This window comes from Plasmodium falciparum (genome assembly GCF_000002765.6).
Source record: "Plasmodium falciparum 3D7 genome assembly, chromosome: 11".
Taxonomy (NCBI): Eukaryota; Apicomplexa; class Aconoidasida; order Haemosporida; family Plasmodiidae; genus Plasmodium; species Plasmodium falciparum.
The window spans coordinates 492,022-520,000 of record NC_037282.1 but is presented as its reverse complement, the minus strand read 5'-3'; the positions used below and the strand labels follow the sequence as shown (position 1 = coordinate 520,000).

At 18.7% G+C, this 27,979-nt stretch overlaps 4 protein-coding genes across 4 annotated transcripts in view; 1 reads left to right on the top strand and 3 right to left on the bottom strand.

Moving 5' to 3' along the window:
• PF3D7_1113300 (UDP-galactose transporter, putative) overlaps positions 1-812 on the bottom strand; it is a gene marked incomplete at both ends in the record, with an annotated part of 1,032 nt that extends 220 nt beyond the window's left edge. The window contains one exon of the mRNA XM_001347776.1: positions 1-812. This exon is cut by the window's left edge and continues 220 nt beyond it. Within this exon, the coding sequence (XP_001347812.1) occupies positions 1-812 (812 nt within the window).
• Positions 813-2,015: 1,203 nt separating this feature from the next.
• PF3D7_1113200 (conserved Plasmodium protein, unknown function) lies at positions 2,016-2,690 on the bottom strand (the record flags this gene model as incomplete). The annotated part of the gene is made up of 2 exons (XM_001347775.1): positions 2,016-2,105; positions 2,391-2,690. 2 exons carry the CDS (start codon positions 2,688-2,690, stop codon positions 2,016-2,018), a joined length of 390 nt encoding a protein of 129 aa, XP_001347811.1.
• Positions 2,691-8,239: 5,549 nt separating this feature from the next.
• Positions 8,240-8,896, top strand: PF3D7_1113100 (protein tyrosine phosphatase; the record flags this gene model as incomplete). Its single annotated transcript, XM_001347774.1, has 1 exon — positions 8,240-8,896. The coding sequence occupies one exon, from the start codon at positions 8,240-8,242 to the stop codon at positions 8,894-8,896; it is 657 nt and encodes a 218-aa protein (XP_001347810.1).
• Positions 8,897-9,262: 366 nt separating this feature from the next.
• Positions 9,263-27,910, bottom strand: PF3D7_1113000 (conserved Plasmodium protein, unknown function; the record flags this gene model as incomplete). Its single annotated transcript, XM_001347773.1, has 7 exons — positions 9,263-21,372; positions 21,485-22,255; positions 22,403-23,227; positions 23,466-23,714; positions 23,838-24,263; positions 24,368-26,530; positions 26,686-27,910. 7 exons carry the CDS (start codon positions 27,908-27,910, stop codon positions 9,263-9,265), a joined length of 17,769 nt encoding a protein of 5,922 aa, XP_001347809.1.
• Positions 27,911-27,979: the final 69 nt, after the last annotated feature.

Genomic DNA, 27,979 nt, shown 5'->3' with positions numbered 1-27,979 from the left:
CCAAGAGTTCCACTTACAGAGAAAGCTAATATATAATAATAGGAGGTTGTATATTTTTGTAAGAAAATATATGGTTTATTTCCTTCGATAATTAATGAAGCTAATAAATTAAAAATGAATGCAAATATATTAACATAAAACATAAGATTAACAGAATCAACATTATATTTACTTAATAATTTATCTTGTCTCGGTCCAGTAAGTCCGTCACATAATAATGATATACATAAAAGTAGAATTCCAAATGTAGTCTGATGAACTTCCTTAGAACTCTTTGTTCTTAATAAATTGAAAAGAACTAATGATGATGTAATTAAAAATACTGAAATATAATCATAATATGGATATTTCTTTCCGAAAAAAAAATAACCTCCTACAACAATTGGTATCATTTTTCCAGATTTTACAAGTACTTGTGTAGGGAAATTAACATGACTTAAAGAATAATTTGTAGCTATCATAGCTATAGAATATGTAATAGATATTAACATAATTTGTTTTATAAAATATTTATCTACATTTTTTTTTAAACTACTCATCACATTTTCATTATTTAATCTACTCTTAAAAAATATAGCACTTAAACTACATAAACTATTTGATAAACATAAAACACATATTAAAAAAATATTATAATAAAACCTATCACTTCCTCTTCCTAATTGAGGTAATTTTTCTTGATAATAACCAAATATTATAAAAAAAAAATATATACCACCTATACAAAATAAGCCATTCAAGAAATTGTACAAATTTGAGGACTCACTATTCCTCTTCCAAAACATACCTGAGCTCTTCTGTATTTTTACCATATTTCACAAACAAAAACAAAAATGAAAACAATTATATATATATATATATATATATATGTGTGCTTATAATATTTTTATTATTGTGATATTTTTCAAATATCTATTTTTTTTTTTTTTGCGTTTTATTTCTTGTTCTAATATAAAATGAATATGTACATATATTCTGTATATATGTTAATGCATATGTATTTGTTTTATTTTTAAAATGTTAATATTGTGTAATACATGTACTTTTGTATAATCGTAATTTATTTTTAAAATGATATAAAATAAAATACGTAAAATAAATATATTTAAATGTACATAATATATATATATAATATATATATATATATATAATATAATAATTCATTTAAAAAAAGTCGGACAAAGAAAAGTTGACCTTTTAATTTTTAAAAAATACAAAAAATTATACATATATATAAACTTATATATTTTATATATTCTCTTATATTGTATTAATATATATGTATATACATATATATTTTTTTTTTCATTGCAATATTTATTTTATTATTTAACACGTTTAATGAATAAAAGAATTTTATTTTTTTTGCATATAATAAGGGAAATATCAACTTATATATTAAAATTATATTTACTCCGATATTCAAATGAAATAAAAAAAATACATTTTATTATATTATATATAAAAGAACTTATTATATATAAAAACTTTCCATCGTATAATTTTAAAAAGAATGTTCAAAATATTTTTTTTATTTTTATTTTTTTTTTTTTTATTATTTTACCATATACGAATAAAAAGAATATATTATATATTTTTTTTAACCTGATATATAAAATCTTACCTTTTTTTTTTTTTACATGTTCAAAATATGGGGAAAAAATAAAAATAGAGGTATATAAAATTAAATATATAAAATATTTGAAAAGACAATATTTGTTTATAAAAACATATTAATTTAAAGAAATGAATAAACCTAATATTTTCTCATTTGAGAGATATTAATTTATAGCTGTTTTTCAACAAATTATAAGGAAAATGTAAAAATAAAATAAAATTTCAAATGTATAAATTAAAAGGGTTAATAATCTTGTATATAAATACAGAAACTAGTATGAAAACATAAATAAAAATATATAAAAATATAAATAAATATATTTTATTTTCATATTTCACAAAAAAAAAAAATAAGAAAAAAAAAAGCATAGAATAATTTGAACTTATTTCTCTTAGTCTTATCTATATCTTAAACTAATACGTTCTCCCATCCTCTTCCTTTTTCTTCTTAGAGCTAACTTGGTTTTTTTATTCTTAAAAAGTAATTCCTGAGGTGTGGTAAATAGAATATAATAAATGTATGTATAAATATACATATATATATATATATATATATATGTGTATATGTGAGCAAGTAAGATTATATATTTAAAGGTAAAAATCGGAACTGTATGAGGTATGTTTTTTTAATTTTATTATTTTATTTTTTAAAGAACCAAATACTTGAAAAATTAGATAATATATAATAAGATATTTATAAATATATACATGTAATATTCATTTATTTCTTGTTTTGTTTTGTTTTGTTTTATTTTATTTTATTTTTATTTAACCTGGATGGATTGTTTTCTTAAGATAGATGACTGTTCATCTTTAGAATCATACAACATGAAATTATTAAAAAATAAGGTTGAACTTTTATAAGTATTCATATTTACTTCTTTCGTTGTTGAACTTAATGGATGAAGAAAAAATAAATTCGTTAAACCTTCTTCAGATTTTAATAATGTCTTGTTAATCTTTGTCGATAAAAAAGAAAAGGTATTTAAGGAACATATTCTATTTTTTCTTAAATGGAAAAAAGAAAAAAACAAGTCAGATTTATTCGAAAAGTTCCATTTAGCAAGTTTCATTTTTTTTTCTCACTTATTTTTTCATAATTATATATATATATATATATATATTATATTTTAACTATGTATTTTTATATTATAGAAATATAACTTTTCTTTTGATATTAAATAATAAATTGGTATTTTTAAAAATATCGCAAAAACAAAAATAATAATAAATAAAATGAAAAAAGTAGAAAAAAAAAAAAAAAAAAAAAAACATACAAGAATCAAGAAACAAGAAACTAGTAAGAAGTATAAAATGAAAAGAAAAAAGAATAATAAGAAGAATAAGAAAATAAGAAAATAAGAAAATAAGAAAAGCTTTATATTATTAATATATTTATTTTAAAACTTTTTATAATATATTTTCTTTTATAATGTGAAAGTAACAAAAAAATACTATCCTTTTTTTTTTTATTTTTATTTAATAGGTCAGATTTTTTTTTTTTTTTTTTTTTTTTTTGATTAATCATGCTTAAACCAGTGCAGCATTTATGAAGAAAAAATATATATTATTATATATACCATATATATATAATAATTATAATATAATAATATATTTTTATAATGAATTTATATAAATATAAAAAAAAAAATAATTTATATGGAAATGAATAATAACAATAATTTATTCGTACGTTTTGTTTTTATTTGATTATTTTGATATTATATTATTATTATAATATTTTATATATTATTATAAATTGTCATATATTTATTTATTATTATAAAATATTCTTTCATAAATTTTTCATGGTTCTAAATATTTTATATATTATTAGATTATATAAGTATATTTTACAATATATTATATTTTATATGCACGTATATATATTATATATAATAATATATGTATATTTTTTATTAATGTATATTTATATATTATTAAAATATATATATATATATAATATATATATAATATTTTATATAATAGTGCAAATAATATTAAATAATAAAAAAAAATTAAATTATATATATTATATATATATATATATATATATTTTATTACGTATATTATTATATTATATAAATATATAACAAATGGAATAAAATATATTTATAATATATATATATATTATATAAATATATTATAAAATTAATATATATTTATTTAAAAATAAATGTTATATATATATATATATATATATATATAATTTATTATTTACATTATATATTATATTATATTTTTGTATTTAATAAAAATTATGTTATATTAAATTAAATAAAAATTTATTAAATGAAGAAAAAAAACACAAAAACCCCCAAAAAATCAAAAATGTTGTAAATTTTTGTCATGTTTTTATAAAATTGTATATTACTTTGTAATTATTATTTTTATTTGTCATTTTTTTTTTTATTTTTCCATTTCTCTTTTTAAAACAAAAAAAAAAAAAGTAACAAGAATGAAAAAATTTTGAGAACATTTATAAAACAAAATTTTATGTTTTTATATATTTTAATATTTTCATCCCCCCCTCAACAACAAAAAAAAATATAAACAATTATATTGTAATAAAAAAAGAAAAAAAAAAAAAAAAGGGAAACAAATTTTTTAAGTTGTTTTATATTATTTATAAATAATAGATATTGTAAAACAAAAAATTTTCATGTACGTTTTTTTCTTTTTTTCTTTTTTTTAATGATAATAATTATTTTATATTTATATGAAGTATAATTATTTATATATATTATAATATATTTTATATATAATAAAAATATATCTATTACTTTCTTTTTCTTTTTTCTTCTCATTTCCATACAAAAAAGAAATATAAATACATTTGAATTAAAATTAATGAAATATATAAAATATACATGTATATATCATAAATATTATTAGTATAAATAATATAGTGTTATTATATTATAATGTATATATATATATATATTTATTTATTTATTATATGATTTATAGTTTTTATTTCTTACAATTTTATTAAAAAAAGTATTTTGAATTCAAATTATATATATTATTTATATATAAAATATGTGTATATTAAAAAAAAAATAAAAAAAATTATAATCATATATAAAATTAACATTATTTGTAAATATAAAATATATTATATATAGTATTATATATGTAGTATAATGTATGTGTAATAAAATAAAAATTGTACATTTTATATTTATCAAAATAAATAAAAGAAAAAAAAATAAAAGAAAAAAAAAGAAATGAAAAAAAAAAAAAACAATATAAATATATTTATGTATAATTAAAAATATTATATATATATATATACATTCACATTTTTATAATACTTTTTTTTCCTATTCAAAAATCAAAAAATATCCACGCAACAAATATCAAAAATATACATGAAGAAACACAGTTCTTTTTTTAATATGCATAAGAAGATTATCTTGAAATTTTCTGAAGACACATATTTGTATTGCTTAAAATCTTTTATTAAATAAATTAAATGGATATAACTAATATTTGCCAGCTAATTGAAACAGGAAACATTTATAATTCTATCTTAAACATTAAAGCGGAGTAGAAGAAAATATAAATAAAAAACATAAAAATAAAATAAAAAAATATATAAATATATTAAAAAAAAAAAAAAAAAAATTAAAATACTTATGGGTAATACATATTTATAAAAAAACAAAAAAACAAAAAAACAAAAAACAACAAAAATTGATTCATAGATAAAATTGTCTTTTTTTTTTTTATTTATTTTTCCCATATGTTATATCATTACGTATATGATAAAAGGAAAAAAGTGTGTAAAATAATAATATTAAAAAGGAATAAAAAATAAAATTAAGGAATTTCCCAGTTATTATATTTTTTATATTCTTTCCTTATTTATGTATTATTAATATATATATATATTTTTATATATTATATCATATTAGTGAACAAATTAATAAAATATGTATAAACCTACAGACGAAATTAAAAGGCATATTATCAGTATAAAACAGAAGATTTAATTCCACCTGAAATATAGAAAATCTTAAAGGACCTTATAGGAAAAATATATAAACAAAATTGTAATGTAAAAATTAATAAGCGTATATTTAACCAAACTTGTGATTTTTTTTTCTCTTTTTTTATTCCCACGTATAACAGTATTTTATATGAAAATTCTTATAAAGCAAATATACAAAACAGTAGTAATATATATATATATAATATATATATATATATATATATATATATATTTAATGAAATATAGTAAGTAGTTATATATATTAATAAAGAAAATAATCCTTATTATACACAAATTAATCAAATTATTTATATAATAAATAAAAAATAGATTACAAATTTATATTTATATATATGTCCATTTACACCAAAAATTAACAAAGCGGAGTATAATTTTATTAATAGTATAAAATTTATTATATAAAACAATGTTATGTAAACATATTTAATGTATTTATTTATGTATAGATATAAAATTCTGTTTAAAAAAAAAAAAAATAAAGAAAAAAATTTTATTAAATCATTTATTTAAATTGTAAATGTGAAGACAATGTAACATATGTAAATAAAACAATAAAGTAAGTATAATATTAGACAAAAAATAAATGGATACCCACAAACACCAGGAAGATAAGAATTATAGGTAATTTTTTAAACAATAAGTATTATTGATAGTATGTATGTATATATATATGTATGTATATGTAAAGAAAAAATATAAAATATTTATATATATGTAGACTTTTCACGCATTTTATTCTTTTTTATAATATATTATAATTTTCTTGTATCTGTTTCTTTTATGTATTTTTTTTTTTTTTTCTTTGACCAATCATTGTTATGAAATTTTTGATTTACGAATGTGAATAAAAATATTACAATAGTCGACATATCATATATATATATATATATATATATATATATATAACATATATTATATTATATACATTTTATTCATCCTTCATATTATATAAAATATAAAAATAAGCATCTTGTATTTATGATATATATAGAATAAATTTTTGGTATGCGTGAAATTTTTTTTTTTTTGTCGCAATGTGAAATATTTTTCATTGCAGTGCGCGTGTAAAAACGCACTGCTTTTTAGGAGTAGTAAATTTATAATTATATATATACATATATATATATATATATATATATATATATATATATATTTTTTTTTTTTTTTTCTTTTATTAATACGTATATAATATATTTATATTTTACCTAAGTATTTCTCTGTGTCTATATTATTATTATTATTTTTTTTTTTCCACATTATTTATGCTTATTTTTAAAAGGTCTCATTATATATGTATATTATATTTTTTATATGTGCATATTTTTATTTTAATATTATTTCTGCATAATTTTTCATGATTCAATATAGAATTACCTTAACCATTTAAATTATTATCTTATTTATTATTTATTATTTATTTTTTATTTTTTTTTCCCATATATTTTATTATATATATATATATATATATATATTTATACCTATACATATGAATATGAAGATATACATATATATATATATATTTATATATATGTATGTAGGATCAAAAAATTATATGTAAAAATGATTTATCATATATATTCTAACCTTATAAAATATTTATATATTTAGTTAGTGTACAAGTTATTTAGTAGTTGTGATAATAATTTTTGAAATGTTATCATTCATTAATATTATTATTATATATACATAAAGGAATTTATCTATTTTATATGTTGTGTACATATATTTTCATATATATATATATATATATATATAAGTTTTTTGTTGTGAATATATTACCTAGTCTTTTTTTTTTTTTTTTTTTTTCTTCTTTTAATAATAAATATATAGAATTTATGGAATTTATTTTTATTATATTATATATATATTATATATATATATTTTTATATGTCACAATATAACATATACATACATATATATATATATATATATATATATATATATATATATATTTACCTAAATTATAGTAAAAAATTTGTATCCTTTTTTGTATATATGATATATATATTTTATGAATAATATATAAATATAATAATTAATTATATATGTATATCATCAATATATATATATTTATTTTTTGAAAGTAATTTTCATATTTGTTTAAAAAGTATTGAGTAAAAATAATACCGATTATATTTTTTGTAATTAATAAATTATATATATTAATATACACTTATATATATATATATATATATATATATATGTACATATATTTCTTTATTTTTGTATGGATAAAATCGTTGTGCTTGATAATGTTATTTTATTAGAATGTATATTGGTTTAATATAAATAATAAAGTGAGATATTTGAGTTAATAAAAAGATCTGTTAAGAAGATTATAAGATTATATATATATGGAAGTGTACTTATATAGCATACTAGTTGGTTCAATATATATATATATATATATAGTTATAGTTACAGCCGTCTGGAAAAAAATATATATATAAAAATAAATTTATATATTCATGTACCTATTTTATGTATCGATTTATTTACAAGTTTATAATTAATCATTAGAAGTTACCGAATTAGGAGAGTTTATTTTATAATTTTATAATTTTTTTTTGTATTTTTTTTATATACATTTGATTTGAAGACAAAATGAAGAGTTTGGAGAATAACGAAATGCATAACTTGTGTCCAATACATTATTATTTTAACGGGAGAGATTATAATAGTGATACAATAATAAATAATGTAAATATAAAATATTTCAATATGGATAATTGTTTAGGGAATGCTAATCTTCATATGGATTATTTAAATCCTGTATTAAACCACCCAACTAAAATAGAACATGGAAAAATAAAAATTTTAATATTAGATGCACCTACAAATGATTTATTACCCTTATATATAAAGGAAATGAAAAACTATAATGTAACAGATTTAGTACGTACATGTGAAAGGACATATAATGATGGAGAAATTCAGGACGCTGGCATTAATGTCCATGAACTTATTTTTCCTGATGGGGATGCCCCAACAGAAGATATAGTATCAAATTGGTTAAATATTGTGAATAATGTTATAAAAAATAATTGTGCGGTAGCAGTTCATTGTGTAGCTGGATTAGGAAGAGCTCCCGTTTTAGCTTCTATCGTTTTAATAGAATTTGGAATGGACCCTATTGATGCCATAGTTTTTATAAGAGATAGAAGGAAAGGAGCTATTAATAAAAGACAATTACAGTTTTTAAAAGAATATAGGAAAAAAAAAAAAAAAAAAAATTGTCTTAGGAAATGTCATTTTATGTGATCATTGGACACACATCTATAATAATTATATATTTTAATTTTGCATATATGTAAATATGTTTTTATTTTTATTATCATTTTTATTTTTTTATTTTTTCAAATGAAAAATATTATTAGTTCTGTAAAAAAAAAAAAAAAAAAAAAAAAAAAAAAAAAAAAATACAAAAAAAAAATACAAACATAAACATTAACAAATATATATATATATATATATATATATATATATATATATATATATTTAGTATATATAAAATTCATTTTAATTAATTAAAATAAGACACAATCAAATAAAATAATAAATAATGAAATATACATATATATATATATATGTGTGCTTCTTTTTTGTTTTTAATTTTGTGGTCAAGTTTTATGACATTTGTGTAAAATCATTTACTGCCTTTGGGAAAAAATGATAAGCATAAGCTATAATTATATCAATAAAATTTATTTCTCCCACATCCATAAAGAATCCATATACTGTATTTTCTGCATTAAACTCACTAATAAATGATTCTCCAAGTTTTATAAAATTGGTACATATATAGGATTGAAAAAAAGGTTCACTTAGTATACTTGAGATTGTACCAGATATGTTATTTAAAAGTGAAATTATGAACGTAAGTACTTTTTTTTTATATTTTGAATGAAAATGTAATATAAATGTTTGTATTGATGAAATGGTAACATAGGAAATAAAATCAGCAAATAATTTTTTTAAAACAAAATTTTTAGATAAAATTATATTTATTTTATTAATTAAATCTTCTATAAAACTTATATTTCCAGTATAGTTCGTATGAATAATAGATATTACTCTTGATACGATTGTGTCCATTTTTTGTTCATCTATAATATTTAATATATTTTTTAAATTTATAGATATGTTTTGTAATTTAAATAAACATATATTAAATAAACTGTGTTTTATAGAATATGTATTTGTTAATGATGTATTTAATTCATAATCTCTTACTATCAAAAATAGCATATCTAAACTTTGTATTACATTTCTTTTTGCATAATAAGTAATATATTTTGTGAACATATTACTACGATAAAAATATACACTATTTCGTAAAAGAAAATCATAGCTATTTATTAATGTAAATGAAAATAATTCACTTTTCAATTTAGAATATAAATTGTTCATTCTAGTACCTAAAAATCTTCTTAACGTCGTAAATTTTGTTTTAGTGCTTTTAGGAATTACATCAATTGTATTATTATTATTATTATTATTATTATTATTATTATTATTATTTTGTATATTTTCATTCACTTGAAAAAATTGCATAAAACTATATTTATTAATATTATCATTTTTTTTTTCCTTTTCATTTTTCATATTATATAAATTTTTTCTTATCTCAAAATTTGGATGATTTTCTTGTCTGTCATCATTATATGTAACATTATGATTATTAATGTGTCTAATATTTGTATTGTTTACATCTATACTTCTATTAATATGTCCAGTGTTATATAAATTCCTATGATTCATTATTCTGTTCCTATTTATTTTGTCTTCATTATTATTTCTTATCCTTTCATTATTTATTATTTTCTCTTTTTGTGCTTGCTGTTCAAATTTGGAATGACTCAAATTATTTTTTTCATCAAAATAATTTTTTTGAAATCTGTTAATTTTTTCATTTATAATATTTTTTTCAATATAATTTTTTTTTTCCTGATTAACTGGTTTTATTCCTTGATATCTATTTTGCGTATCATCTAACTCATTAGTAGATAAATAATAGTTATTATCATTTATTATTTCACGATCCATATTATAATATTTATTTTCGTTTGGTTCCTTTTTCTTATGTATTTTTATATTTACTGGTTTTTCATATTCTAGACTTGATTTATTAACATTCTGATGTGGTACATAATCACAAATATGTTGATTATATTCATCATTAAAATAATTATAATCATTATAATTATTATTTGGCTTATTTTTTTTCATCGACATGGATAATTTTTTCTTCATGATAGCACATCTCATTTTTAGTTTTGAAAAAAATGGTTGTTCATGTATATATATATTTTTTATAACCTTATCATTGTTTTTTTTCTTACTTTTTTTTGTAGGTATATTATTTCTTTTAAATTGATCTTTTTTTTTAAAAATGACTGAATCTAGTAAATCATCCTGTACAGGAGGGTGAACGTCAAAACGTTTATATGTCACAGATGGATTCGTGTTTTTAGTAGCATTAGAAACTTTATTAAATATTTTCTTTGTTTTTTTTAAACAGTTTTTGAAACATTGTTTAATACTACGTACATTATAATTTTTTTGTATGAATGCATATGTACTTTTTAAATTTACATATTTTTGTTTTTCTTGAGAATAGTCTTGTTTTAAAATATGTTTACTATTTTGATTTATATTTAATATTTTTTGTACAAATACGTCGACATCATAGGATCTAGTAGTAGCTAGGAAAATAAATTTTATAATATTTTTTAAAATATTCATAACCGTAGATTTCTCACTTATATGTAATATAGAAGAAATGTTGAAATCAATATCTCTCTGACTTATTAGATATATTAGATTATTTTCTTTTTTATATGAAAAGAAATATTGTTTTACATTTTTAATAAAATTGTTGTAATAAGAAGAATGTTTACTTAAGCTAAAACTAGATGGATAATTGTTTAAAATATATATAAAATTTTCAACCATTATTTGAACAAAGATAATAATTTCTTTGATATCTTTTGTATCATATATAGGTTGTTTTTTATTAATTATAATTAAATCTATGAGTTCCTTTTCTTTCTCTTCATTAAATTTAAATATAACATTATCTTTATCTTTATTATTATTATTATTATTATATATAAATGTTGTTATATTTTCTTTATCTTTATATGTTTTATAATACGGATTTAGATATCTATATTGTATTGCTTCTTTATATATAAATTTGGCTAATTCTTGATGTAATGTATTTAACGCTACTCTTTTGTTTGCAGCAAGCTGGAAATTTGCATAAGAATTTGTTCTGTACATATATATGGATTTATTATTTTCAATTGTTCTATTAAGTGTAGATTCAAGATTAACATAAGGTCTTCTTGTTCTTATTAAATCAGAAAAACCATAATAGAATGAAAATAATAATAAGTGATGCACATTATAATTTTGGAAATGAAAAGGTGGAGATGTTTTAATAAAATGCATATAAAAATCTTTTTTTTGTAATTCTTCATTTAATGCTTCTTTATATGCTTCTAAATAATTATTATCTTTTAGATATACTTGTAAATACATTAAATGAATTCCTTTTATAAAATATTTTACTAATCCATGTTCTACAATTAATCTTTTTATGTCATCAATTTGATCTTTTCCCATCCACGTGAAATCATTTATTTCGTAAAAATTTGTAGAATTGTTTGAATTTTTCTTTGATTCTTCTAATAAAATATTTTGTTTATTAGATTCCAAAAAGTTTTTTATATTTTCCTTTTTATCCATCTGTTCGTCTTTTGTTTGTTCTTTTGAGTTATATTTCAAATTTAATTCATCTGCTAATATCTTCTCATTCCTTTTTGAATCACCTAACATATTTTCTTCTCCTTCTGTACCACCTTCTAATATTTTCTCCTTCCCATCTTCACGAACTTCCAATATTTTCTCTTTCCCATTTGCACTATCTTCCAATATTTTCTCCTTCCCATTTTGACGAACTTCCAATATTTTCTCCTTCCCATTTGCACTATCTTCCAATATTTTCATTTCCCCTTTGCTTTCTCCAGATTTCTCCTCTTCCTCCTTTTTAGAAAAGAAATAATTATATAAATCTCCCAATGGCTTTAAAACCATTTGCGTAATACCTTGGGTGCTTTTATCTTGCTCATTTGTATGTTGATGTTGTGGTCTAAAACTATGTTGATCATTAGGATGTTCTTTATTTTGTATTTGTTGATTTATTTGTTGTATATTTATATCTAACAAACTATAAATCATATCTTCATTGTGTGATGATAATAATAAGCTTTTTTGAATTTCTGGATAAAAGCCTAACAAGTTAAGAACAAAAAAAGCATAAACTCTAGTATTATCATCTCCTTCATTAGATATTTCATATGGATTTTCAGATAGTTTATATCCGTGTGTATCTTTATCAAAAGGCTTGTGTTCATTCATTAATATGTATACTGAATCATTAGGAAAGGGAATATTTCTTAAGAATACATGTTCATTATATAATAGTTCTATTTCTAAATATAATGAACTTGTTTTTTCTAACATTAGTTTTAAATAGTTTGAATAATTTTTTTTTGTATATAATAACATACTATATATGTTCCCTATATTATTTAATTTTTGTTGAATTCTTAAAGGTTTAAATATTCTGGTTTCATACATTAACATATATATAATAACTGTATAAATATTTTTATATAGAACATAAATATTATATGCATTACCATTATGTATCCCTTCTTCATTTTTTAAGATATAATATTTATCTATAAAATTTTGTAGAACAAAAAGTGTTTTACTTAGTATTGTTATTTTACATTTAGCGCCTTCTTTTTTTTCATATTCTTTTAATTCATCTCTATCAGCAAATCCAAAGCATTTAAATTGACTAAATTTTTGTTGCCCTTTATAATCAAATGTTTTATTAGATGTATATGTATTATATATCATATCAAACCAAGTTGTATTAATTGATTTGAAATATGTATTATTGTAATAATCTTTTTGTTCTGCATTTTCGCTTTGATTTTGACCTTGACCTTGACCTTGACCTTGACCTTCATTTTGACTTTCATTTTGATTTTCATTGTCGTTTATATTTTCTAATATATTTATACAAAAGTTTTTGTGATATGGATCCAAGTCGCTTAAATTTTTTTCAAGAAAAATTGATCTTTCACATTCATAAGAAAACATAGCAATATTCTTAATTTTTTTTTTTCCTATAGAATTATCTAAAGCCTTTCCAAAAAAAGCAATATTACTTCCATATAAGCCTATTTTCTGTTCACACTCTTTTATATCATATTCTATTTTTTTATTAAAATTTAATTTGATGGTATCATCAACTTTTGATATATCATCTAGATTATATTTTTCGTCATTTTTTAATTTATATATTATTGGACATAGTTGTTTTATGTTTTTCAATTTGTCTAGATAAAAACTTGATGAATGAATATTTGAATTATCTGTATAAAAATATTTATAAAACAACATATTTATATTAGTTATTTCAACCGTTAAATCCTCTAAGAAATTGTTTAGGACATTATTTTCTTGTAAAGCCTTTTTTAGGGGTTTATAATAATCTAAGCTTATGATACATTCTAATTTTTTTTTAATTATATATTGCCTATTTGGTATATATACATGTTTCTTTTGAAATAATTCATTTTGATGATACTGTATGTGTTTATAATACTTATGTTTATTTTTTAAATATTCATTTGTTATTATATTCATTTTTTTTAAATTTGTCAAGTGATTTGTTTTTATAATAATAAGAGATAACATAGCAAGTCTATATTTATATAAAATATATTGATGATGTGTTTTATTTCTTATTATAAATTTCTCTTCTTCATTTAAGGGATATATTTTATCAAAATATTTTCTATAATCTGAAAAATATTTCTCTTCATAATTATTGATTTTAGATGATGAATAATTCATATGGTTCTTAATATAATCTTCATTAAAACTATCTAATGTGTTATTAGAATGTTTATAATTATTTACCTCTTCGAAATGTGGATCATCATGATGAACGTTCTTTATATCCTTTTTAGCATCTTGTCGTATATCATTTTCATTTTGTTCTTTCATAAAATTTAATAAATTATCAATATTAGAATCGGATTTGCATAAAACATTACCATTATGATTACTTAATTTAAATGGATGTATAGATTTGACTGGTAAAATAATTTCTTGTAATATTTTCTTATTATGACTATACCATGTGAATTTTAAATATTCCAATGTATCATTTTCTCTCTTTTCTTCTTTTTGAGAAGGTGTATTCATAAATCTTTCTACGATATTTTGACTTTGTCCTTGTTGTTGTTCTTTTTTATGTTCCGGCTTCATTTCAATATTATCTTTTTCTATTATATTAGAATTTTCTATATTATAATTTCGTTTAGTACTCTCCTTTTTACGTGCATCACTAATTATTATTCTTTCATTTTTAAAATATTCAACATTTTTCATTTCATTTTTAAAAATGAACAAATGCTTTAATAAAAAATGTAACTTTTTATATGTTTTCAATTTTTGCATTAGCCCATTTTTCAAATTAATTTTTTTAACAAAAGTGTCTAGCTTTTGTAAGGATAGAATATTTTTTTTATCATTAACATTTATTTCATAATAATTTGTTAAATTATAATCACCTATTTCTAATATTAATTTTATATTTCTGTTCCTTCCATTCATATTTTGAATAGTAACACCAAAAGTATCTGAAGACCATTTATTGGAATGATAATATTCAAATTCTAATAATTTATTTATAATATTTTTATCAGTTAAATATTTTAAGGTATCTTGAAGCTTTTCTAGGTTTGGGTATAACTTATATTTTATTTCATGTCTTTCCTTATATTTTTGATAATAATTTTTTTTTATATTATTTATTTTTCCTTTAATCTTTCCAAAAAATTTTTTTAATGTATTTTTTTTTTTCATCTCATTATTTCTGGGAATATCCCTTGATTTATTATTTTTATATGAAAAATCATTTTTCTTCTTTTTTATATCTTTTATTTTTTTAATATTCATTGTTTCCCCTATATTGTGAGTTTGATCATTTATATTATTATTATTTTTCATATTATACATAATGTTGAAGGGGGAACTATATAAATTATCATTAGGACCTATATCATTTAATATTTCTCCTAGTTCGTTTTTTTTCTTTTGTGTATCATAATGATATTTCTGATCAATCGTATAAAAAACATCTTTTAGATATTTTGTGATATTGTTGGTTTTATAAAAGGGAACAATTTCTACCTTATAACAAAAGTGAGTATTTTTTTGTATTGAAGGATAATCCTTATTATTACTATCATTTTTATTATTATTACTATCATTTTTATTATTATTATTATTATTATTGTTGTTGTATATTTTTTGGTGTGATTTATTTATGTATAGAAAGCATAATTCATTGTTTTTTCTAAATATATTAAAATCTACTATAACAATATGTGTTCTACTAATTTTTAAAATATATTCAGTTGAAATATTAAGATATAATTTGAAAAATATTTCACACTTGATATTTTTTTTTTCTCCTTTCATTATGATTAATTTTAAATCATGCGTATATGAATATATATGTCTTTCTTCCATAGATAATTTATTCATTGAAAAATTATAAAGTTCTTCTGTCCATTCTTCTTTATATAAATCACTACATGTTGTCACCGGATTATTATTTGTTGTTATTTTTTCTGTTTCTCTGTTGTTTTCCACATGTTTAAAACCATGTATAAATAATTTTTCTAAGCAACTTAAGGTTCGATAATTGTATAATTGGATATAAGAAAATTTTATTTTATCATTTGTGTTATTATTTTGTAGGAGTGATATATTAGATGTTCCAAAATAAGCATATGTTTTCTTCTCATTTGTATCATTATCATTATTATTATTATTATTATTATTATTACTATTATTATCACTAATATAAGAATTTGTTTTATTTTTGTTATATATATTTAAAATGGGATACTTGGAAATATACTTTTCGTTATCTTTATTATTATGTGTATCATATTTATAATTATCCGCTTTTATGTTTTTTACAAATGGAACGTTTTTATTATTCCATTTCATTGTATTATTGAGGTAGGTAACATTTGTTGGTTCATCCAATATTTTATCCTCATTTTGATATGTTATATTATTATATGGTTTCAAATCCATTTGAGTAATAGGAGGAAGAACAGAATGTTTTTTCCCTTTCCATATGTTTTTTTTTTGTCTGTTTTTTATAGGTACATATAATTTTTGTATAAAAGAAGAATTACTATTTGTAGTAGCGATTACATTTTGATCTCTCGTAGTTTTATTAATTGCATAATTTTTTTGATCCTTATAACTATTCCTTTTTATCCATCTATCATACATATTCTGAATGAGTTGTACATGGGATAATTGCATTTTTCCGTTTGTATTAGAAAACATCTTTGAATAAATTATAAGTGATTTTTTCATAAATGCTTTAATAAAAGGTTCATGTTGTATTAAACTAACTATATTATAATATAAAGGTATAATATTTTCTTCATCTATAAATTCTATAAATTGTAATGAACTTATTTGATCATTTTGGTATAGCATTATTTTTGTACTTATATCAGTTGAAAATGGTAGTAAATTATTTAAAAATTTGGTTATATAATATTTTATATAAGATATAAATTTTTTCTCAATATTATCATATAAATGTTGGAAAAAATTAATATGTGTACCAAAATTTAATAATATGAAATTCTTAAAATGTATAAATAGTTCCTTTACTTTATGTTCATTATTTTTAATAAATTCTACAACAAATGGATAACCTAATAAAAACTTTAATATCGTTTTGAAATAATATTGCTCAATAAAATTGTGTAATAAAAAAAATAAATTCGAAAAGAATCTTCTAAAATCAATACTTTCTATAAAATCTTGAATAATACAATTTTCTGTTATATAATTTAAATTTTTTAAAAGAAGAGTAAACCAAATTGATAATACATCTAATGGTATATTTAATTTTATTAATATAAGTCTAAATACATCTATACTACCAAAAAGAATTCCTTCTGTTTTTATTATTTTCAAAATATCATTTTGTGTATTTCCTAATTTGAATATTCTATATATGATATATGTTATTATATTAACGATTCTATTATTTAATTTTGTATTTGATATAAATTTTAATAAATTAATAAGTATAGAAGATTTAAAATAATTAATATATTTTATAGGTACTAATGATCTTATATTATTATTATTACTAATTTTAACATTTTGTATCTCTTTCTTCCATAAATTATAATCAAATATTGATTGAATATATTCTTTTGTAATTTGAGAATCTCCAGATATATATATCCCTTTATTCATTAACTCATCAAATAACATATTAGTAATTTTATATGCTTTATATTTATCAAAAATTGGTCTATCAATAAATTCTATAAGTCGATGGAATAAAATCATTGAATTATATAAATGATATATATCATTTCTGTTTAATAAATATAAAGTGTCTTTTAAATTTTTACTTTTATTTTTCTCGTACCATTCTTCTATTTTGTAATATATATCATCAAAATTTAAATGAGTACCATTAATTACAATCTCCGTATTAAAAAAAGACCAAATAAGTGACATAGCATAATTTTCTTTATCTAAATATGTGATATCTAAATTTTTATTGACTTTACTTATAATTTTAGATTGATATAATATATGTTTATATTCATTATATGTTAATTTGTAATTATATAACTTTTCTAGATCTTCTGTAGAAATATATAATTTTTTCTTATTTAATAATTTAACAATTTTATCGGTAAACAAAACAGAACCATCTTTCCAAAATAATTTTTCATTCATATAATGAAAATAAAATAATTCTGAATTATTGAAATAATCTATATGTATTTTAGAAGCTATAGAATACCATTCATCATAATTAAGTTCTTCATTAGATAATTTTTCTAAAATATTCAAAAAATCGGTAATTTTAACAAAATTCTTTTCTAGTTCATTAAAATATTTTAAGGTTAATTTGGTAGCTCCTAATTCATTATAATCATATATTAAACAACATTGGTATAAAATATCTCTTTTGTTAATATTATTTTTAATGTTATAATTATTTTTGTGACTAAAAATTGTATTATTATTATGAATATTATTCATATGATTATATTCATAATTAAGGTTGTTTTTTTTACTTTTAAATACTACAAAATTTATTATATTGTGTAAATTTATTTCAACATATTTCATCATATTTCTTATGACTTTTATATGCTCACAGTTTATATATGATTCTAGCATTTTCAACTTTTCAATATATTCCATTTTTTTTATATACATTTCTGTATTAGGTTGGATACTTTGGATATTTTTATTTTGATAATCAATTTCATTTTTTATAGCATTCAATAAGAAGTCTAATAATTTTAAAAATGTATTAGTGTAATACTTCTTACTATCATAATGATGTAATATAAATGTATAAAAATTTTTTATGTTTATTCCGAAAATACCATAGTTTTCTTTTTCTATAAAATTGATTACATTGTTAATCGACCCTTTTACAACCATATATGGAGTGTTCATAATTTCATCAAATGAAAATTCGATATTTATATTCATCTTCGAATTAAGTAAAAGAAAAAAACTATCCATTATTTTCATAAACTTTTCAAAATTTTTATAATATATGACATATTTAAAATTTGATATATCTTCTCTTATTGATATAAGCAATGTGTATATATTTATTTTTTTTGTTGCATATAAATGGATTTTTTCTAATATTATTTCAAACATTTTTTTATAATAATTATCCGAAAGGATATTATTTGTTAAATTTAAATCTAATACTTTATCACATGAATGATTACTTGAATAGATATTTTTAATACTTTTTTCATTATTCCTATTATGATGGTCTAATATGTTTTCATTTTCTATACCATTTGAATCTTCGCTTTGTTCCTCTATACTTTTATTCGTTTCATTTTTTTTTTCATTATATAATTTCCTTTTATATATGTCTTCATTTTGTATTAATATGTTTGTAATAATATTCAAAACATTTATATAGAGAAAATATGTTGGTAAAATTAAATACATTTGGTTTCCTTCTTCAACTAAAATTTGAATACTAAATTTTATTTCACTTTCTTCTTGATATTTATACAAATATATATGATTTTCATCTTTCATATATAATACATTTAATGGTTTATTAAAATGGTATGACAATATTGGTATTATCCATATCATATTTTTATTAAATGATGTCTTCTTAAGATATTTCTTGAGAACATTTCTTACGTAATCATTTTTATGAAAAAAGCACAATTCGTTTTTTTCACAATCTAGTATGGAATAAAAAAAAGAATACAAATTTTTGAATAAATAATCCAAATGATATGTATGAATATCAGACTCCGATTTTTTGCTCATCCCTTTATATTCTTCAAACTTGTTATATTCAAGGTTATTATTGTCTGTATTGTTTCCTGTATTTTCTTTCTTCTCTTTATTTATTTCTTTATTTTGAATAACTTCTTTATCCTCCATAGTATTATTTTTCTTTTCATATTTCTCATTTATTATTTGATGATCAAAATGTTGGTTATATAAAATAAGATTCGCAAATTCTTTCTTTCGTCTCATGCTTAATTGAATTTTATTATCTTTAAAAAACTCCCTTTTTTTATAAAAAAATTTGTTGTATATGTTTAATATATGATTTATTAATAAATTGATAAAATCCATTAATTCATTTACAAAATATAAGTTATATAATTTGTTCAACGTAGCAACACAATTATATGTTATGGTAGGATATATACCTAATTTTAGTCGTTCAAAATTTTCAATATATGAATGTGCTAATCCAACTAATGATAAAAAATTATAGTCAGGTTCATCATTTGATGACATTATAGAAAATTTATAATTTTCTATATCTTGTAATATTGGTAATTTGGCATTCTTATCAATTTTAAATTCTTCTAACCATTTAAAATATGATAAGTTGTTATTTTTGTTTTTTATTTTTTCGTTTAAAAAATTAGGGAATATTTCATAAAAATCGATATCTTGTATTTTTTTATTTTTATTATTATTTTGATTTTCTTTTGTATCTTTATCTTTATCTTTTTTTTTAAATAATTGTATGGATTTTCCTTCTAATTGTTGTTTTTCCAAAAATTCTATATTAATCATTTGTTTTATTTTTTTTATCATATACCTTAAGGTGTAAACAAATATGTGTAAATTATCATAAATATTTGAATCTATTTTTGCTTCAGATAAGGAAATATTAAACCATGCTAAAAGGCCTTTATCACATAAGAAGAAACCATTCAATAAATTGTCTATATCATTATATGGTTCAATAAGGAGGAGAGAAAATATTTCATTATATAAAATATGAATATATTTTGTTTTTATTGTTTCATTTTTTATCTGTTCAATTTGTAGTTTCATAATATTGGTTAAGTATGTTTTTTTAAATGTATTTATATCTTTACGGTATAATAATTCTTTTATCATTTCTTTAATATTTTCAAAATTCTTTTCATAGGAAAAATTATTTATAATTTGTTGAATGTCTTCTTGTGAAACATTTTCCTTGTTTGTGTATGTTCTTACCAAATTTTCAAGGTATAGATTTTTCTTCATTAGTTCGTCATAGCATGCTAGAGTAATGCCTGTAATAATATAAAAGGAAAAAACGTATATATATATATATATATATATATATGTATGTATGTATATATATATGTGTATATTTTTATATTTTTATATTTATTATTTGTTTACTTGTTTCCATTAAATGATTCATATCCTTCTTAAATATTTTATTATCCGGATTGTAGACCTTGAAAACATTTCCTTCTTTTAATATGATAATTTTTTCTTCAGGTTTTGCCTTTTGTATTACAAATGAGTATATCTCATATATGGTTTCATTTTTTTTTTCTGAGAAATATAGTATATTTTTTTTAAAATATTGACTTAATATTTCTATGATATGTATTAATACATTAGACGAATAATAGAATAGTGCTATTTTCTGTTTTCTATTTAATTTTTTGTTAATGTTAATATGTATTTTATTATTTATATCACTGTTTTTAATATTCATAAGTGAAAATATAGAATGAAGCTTTTTTTCGATTTTATAAATATTATGTAATTCATATGCTAATATATTTAACATAATATTTGTTAATATATTCAAATGTACATATTTTTCAGAATATACCTTATTATTTGAATTATCGTGATTTTCATTTTTTTCTAAACATAATTTTATATCATGGGAATTTAAATGAAATTTTATATCAATGTTGGATAAAAAGTGCTTTCTTTTTTTAACATGATATTTATATAACCATTGTTCTTTTATACACATATATAAACTATTATACTTCTCTTTATATTTTTCTTCTTGATTTCTTACATTTATTTTGACTTTTTCATAATTCAACATATAATTTACCAGTTGATCAATATCGTTGCTTTCAAGAAAATATCGGAGATGTCTTTGTAAATTAACCAAACGTAGTTTATCATATGTTTTCTCGGTAACTGTATAAAAGTAGAATTCATAATGATATTATAAAATATGTACACATAAAAATATATATATATATATATATATATATATATATGTATGTATGTATGTATGTATATATTTTTCCATTTATCTTTCATCTTATAAAAGTAATACATTACCCTGTTTTCCCCATAGATGACCTTTTTTAACAAACGCTTTTGAAGGTGTCGCTGATTGAGCAAAAGTAAAAATTTCTTCAAACAATTTTTCATTATACTCCTTAGGTAAATTAAACGTGTGATAAAATAAACTGATCGTACTTGCGTGTTCATAGAGATCTAAAATATTATTTTTACTATATTTGCGATTTTTATTTTTTTGATTTTGTTTTTTTTTGTCATTATTATTATTTATTGTATTTAAATTAGAACTAGTATAATTTAAAAATGAATATTCAATTAAATCTAAAAAGAAAAGTTGCTCGAAATTTTCTATTTTAGTATAAGAAATGTCAATAGGATAATTATAACTATTAGGATCTTGAATTATTAAGAAAGACTTTTCATTTTTTATATTATCATAAAATTTAAATGATAATTCTTTTAAATCATCTTCAATAAAATTCTTATATTGAATAAATACATATTTCATTTTCTTTAACAAAATATCTTTTATATTATATTCAATTTGTTTATCTATAATATCATAAAAATAATTAGCATGTAAATCTATAATTGTTTCTATAATTTTCTTAATTTCTACAATGTGAAATTCTATAATTTTTTCCTTGTCAATTATAAGTTTCATTTCGTCTGTTTTATTTATTTTATTTAAAAAATTGTTAAAAAACATCATTATATTTATTATATCTATTAAATCTAATGTTAATATTTCATAATTCATTTCGGGTATATTTTCTCTTTTATATTTTGCAAGATCTCTTATTTTCATTCCATAAAATATTAGTGAAATAATTTCTAGTACCTCCATATATTCCTGGTTATCTGATTATAATAAGACGGTTCATAAAAAAAATAAGTATGATTAATAAACACATAAATATGAACATAAACATAAATATAAACATAAACATAAACATAAACATAAATATAAATATATATATATATATATATATATATATATATATATATATATATATATATATATTATATTATTTATAAGAATTGTACATAAACAAATAACGTTCATTAATATTTTTAATCATTTATAATAATATCTTACCTTCATGTTTAATTTTTAAATGTTTAAGAATTTCAAATAATTTTTGGTTATACAACTTATACTTAAAAATTATTTCCTCTATTGAATACAAATATGCATCATATGTATTATCATAAATTTTATTTTTTAGTATATACAATTTTATTATATTATAGACAAAGGAAAGTTGATGTCTTATTTCTTTTTCTTTACACAAATTGTCGATGTCTTCTAACATGTTGTACATGTATGCCACCAATGTTTTCAAAACTGTCATAATAAAAAATAATATATAAATATAAATATAAATATATATATATATATATAAATGTCACATAAATATATTTACATTTAGCATAAAATATATATGTTATATTTTTTATTATGTCTTACGTATTTTTTCATTTTGATAAAAGTTGATAAAAACATTTTGTTTGATGTTTTTTTTTGATAAAAGAGAAATATGCTTAAAATTTGTATTATTATCATAAAATTTTTGTATAATTAAATTTAATTTTTTACTAAAGGAAGAAAATATATTGTCATCTTTTGTACATTTTTTTATGTTATTCCTATCATAGTTTTTTCCACATAAAATAGCCGTTATTAATGATGGAATTTGATTAATGTTATAAGCATTTTCATTTCTATAAATAGTGAGAAAATTAAAATGTTCAGTGTCTTTTTTTTCTTGAATATTATGAGATATGATACCATAATCTATAGACGATAGCATATGATCTGTACTTTTTTGGGGTAGGGCATTTATATTTTCACTTTCTAATTCTGTTTTATTATTAATATCTGGGATATTTTTATCTATACACAAAAATGTAAATACATACATAAATAAATCAATATATATATATATATATATATTTTTTTTTTATTTTATTTTATTTTTTTTTTTTTTTTTTTCTTACCAACTGTAAGTGTTGTGTATAAATTCAAGTCATACCCCACATGAATTTTCCTATTATTCAGTAAATTTTTACTTAAAATGTCGGATACACATTTATTCGTAGTTATAATATAAGAACCATTACATGCTTGTACTATATGTATAGAATTATGATTATCTAATCCTTCATGTTTTATATGTATTGATTTGTTTGAAGTTATAAAATATACATTTTTTCCTATATAAGTTAATATTATATACATCATAAATACATGTGTAAATCCATATGTATTAAGTAGAATTAAATTATATTCATCGTGATTTGTATGAATTAGTTGATAATATTTTCTAGCTAATAAATATAATTCTTTGGTTGAAAAAATATCTAATATTTTTCTTAAATAATTTGTATAATGTATCCAAGCAAGAGTAAATACTGAATATAATTTGTTTTCGATTTTGTGAATGACATATTGATTTGTATTTAATTTAAAATAATGAAGTGTTTTTTTTTTATTGAGAAATACATTTTTTAATTTATAAAAATGAGAATTTATATTACTCATATTAATATTTAAGAGATCAGATAAATGTCCTATTTCATATGAAGAAATAATTTGTATTATAGAATTTTTCATTTGTTTAGTATCAAAAAATGTTGATTCGAAAATATTCTTTAAATTCTCTTCATTTAAAAATAAAGATTTTTTATTAAACATTGTATATTTAGCTTTTAGTAGATCTTTTTTTAATTCTCTAATACTTTTAAGTTTTTCCTTTTCCATCATTTTTTTCTTTTTACATAAGTTTTTAAAATATTTGGAATTTAGCATTAAATCATTCATAGAAATATTACTATCTTCATTTCCTTTTTTAACATTTCTGTCCTTATTATTTTTACTATTTGTTAATATATCATTTTCTTTACTTTTACCGTTTGCCTTTTTGTTTGTTTTATGAGATTCATCATTTCCTGAAATGTTTAGAAAATTAACTGTCGCATCATCAATATTATGATGTTTATAATTATCATAAGGTTTAGTACCAGCTGTATTTTTATAAGTATTATTATTTTGATAAGGATGAACATTTTTTGAAATAGCGATATTATTCCAACTGTCAATATTTCTATACATATCAATTTCATTTTTTATCATTGTGTCATTTTTTGTATCATCCTTGTCGTTATTTATAAACTCCGATTTATTTTGAAGAAAAATATATTTACCACCTTGTTCATTTTTCTTTTCATCCTTTAATGTAGGATCCTCCACCTTTTGTATCAAATTATTAAAATGTTCTACATTAAATATATTTCCCGAGTTTAATTTGGTTGAATATTTTGTTATATTATCATTTGATAAGTCTGGAGGATCTAATAAAGTTTTATTTATATGCTGAGTAGATTTATGTGTTATAGAGTTATATAATGTATTATATAAATTTTCGTTTGATATTTTATTAGTAGATTTATTTAAAGTATCTAATAAAGATATATTAATTTCATTATTTAATAGCTTAGGAATATCAGGTTGTTTAATGTTTGATTTATTGTTAAACAATAATTCTTTGTTATCATTTTGTGGAATATTTTTCATTTCATTATTTTTCTCTTTCATTTCTTTTTGAATATCATTAGATGAAGAATGTGATATATTGTTATCATCAATATCTTTGTATAATTGTTTCAATACATCATTATCATATATATTACTGAGATTTGTATTTTCCATGATATCATTTGAAATATTATCTACTTCTGGTGTATCATAATAATAAAAATGGAAATTTAAATTTTTATTTTTATGTTTATTTTTGAATCTTTTGTTTGTTTTCATTTTTTTCTTTTTGTTTATATATTCTATATATTCAACACCTTTTTCATCAATTTCTTGTTCGTTTTCAATATAATCATCACAATATGTGTCAAGATAATTAAGTACTTCTAATGAAAATAATAAACTTAAATTTGTTAAATTACCTTTAATTATATTAAGAAGTAAAAGATAAATACTTTCTTCATTAAATGAATGAAGTTTCTTATAATGAGACAAAACATCCTTTAATGATTTGTAATATTTAAGTTGGATATTTGGTTGTTCTTCCGAAGATGTTTTAATATCATTGTTTATGCAATTTTCTATATCATCATTTTCTTGTGATGAAAGCGGGCTTATTTTGATGCCTAAAAAAGGGGGTAACATAGATAAAATGAGAAAATTACAAAATGTATAAAAAAAATACAAACACACAAAAACACATATATATATATGTATATATTTTATTCACGACATGGTGTAAAAATATTTCATTTTTTTTATGATTATATGTTGGGATTACTTTCATTTGTGATGTTATAATTATTTTCGATAGAATTCATTTCTACATTATCCAGATAAGTAGGTGATATTTCAAAATTAGTTATATTTTTATGAACAGAAAAATGCTCGCTAACTAATAAATATGTTAGATCATCAAATAATCTATTAGATATTAATGTGTTCGAAAAATACTTTGTTGAAACTAATTGAATATATTTATTTGGTAATGTATTCATATGAATAGATATAAGTATACCATTTTCATTTAATATAGAAACTTTCATATTATGTACTTTAGATATAACTAGAGCAATAAAACTATCAAAATAATAATATCTATTCAGAAAATAACTTTCTTCATTATTATAATTATTAATAATAGATATTTGTTTTTTATTACATATAATATTTTGTATATAATGAATAATTTTATGTTTAAATTCATCTCCTAATATAGATAATACATGGTTATTATATGTTTTATGAAATAAATGTAAATTTTTTAAACAAAACCAATATTTCCTTAAAAATGATTCATTTATAATTTCTTCATTCCCAATAAAGAATTGTCTTAAGATAGAATAGGGATTTTTAGAATTTAATATAAGATCAAAATTTTTATTTATTGATTTATGATCAATAATTATTTTAGATGTATCTATTTGTATTAAACTAAGTATAATTTCTTGAGCTTCAGGTTGTTCCATGGAATATAAATCTAATATTTGTCTTAATTTATTTGCCATGTCTATTTTGTTAATATATAATAATCCACGTTCTTCTTCATCTCCTTCTTTTTGTTCTTGTTGTAAAAATTCTTCATATAAGTTATTCACTAAATCTTTTCGAAAGTTCTTTTCATTATTTCTACTTTTTTCTGATATTATATCATTATTAGTTAATAATAAATATTTTACTTCTTTTATTAATAATTCATTTAATAATGTTATTGATTTGTCTTTATCTAAGTACGTCTCTGTAAATAGTTTTTCTATATATATAGAACATGAGTTACCAAATTTTTCATATATGTTGTCATTATATTTATCCATATCCTTTATTTTATTAATAACACTCGATAAATTATTTTCAATTTTAATTTCTTTTATGATACTCATACTGGATTTTGATAAAAATTTATGGACGTTCACAAAACCTCCATAAGAATATTTCTGAACCGACATATTACCTCCATTCTCTATAAAAATGAAATAATAAACATGTTGTATGGTATATGTACGCATATATGAGAGGATACATACATGTACATAAATATTTTATTTTGATTTATTTTTACGTTTATTATCCTTAAA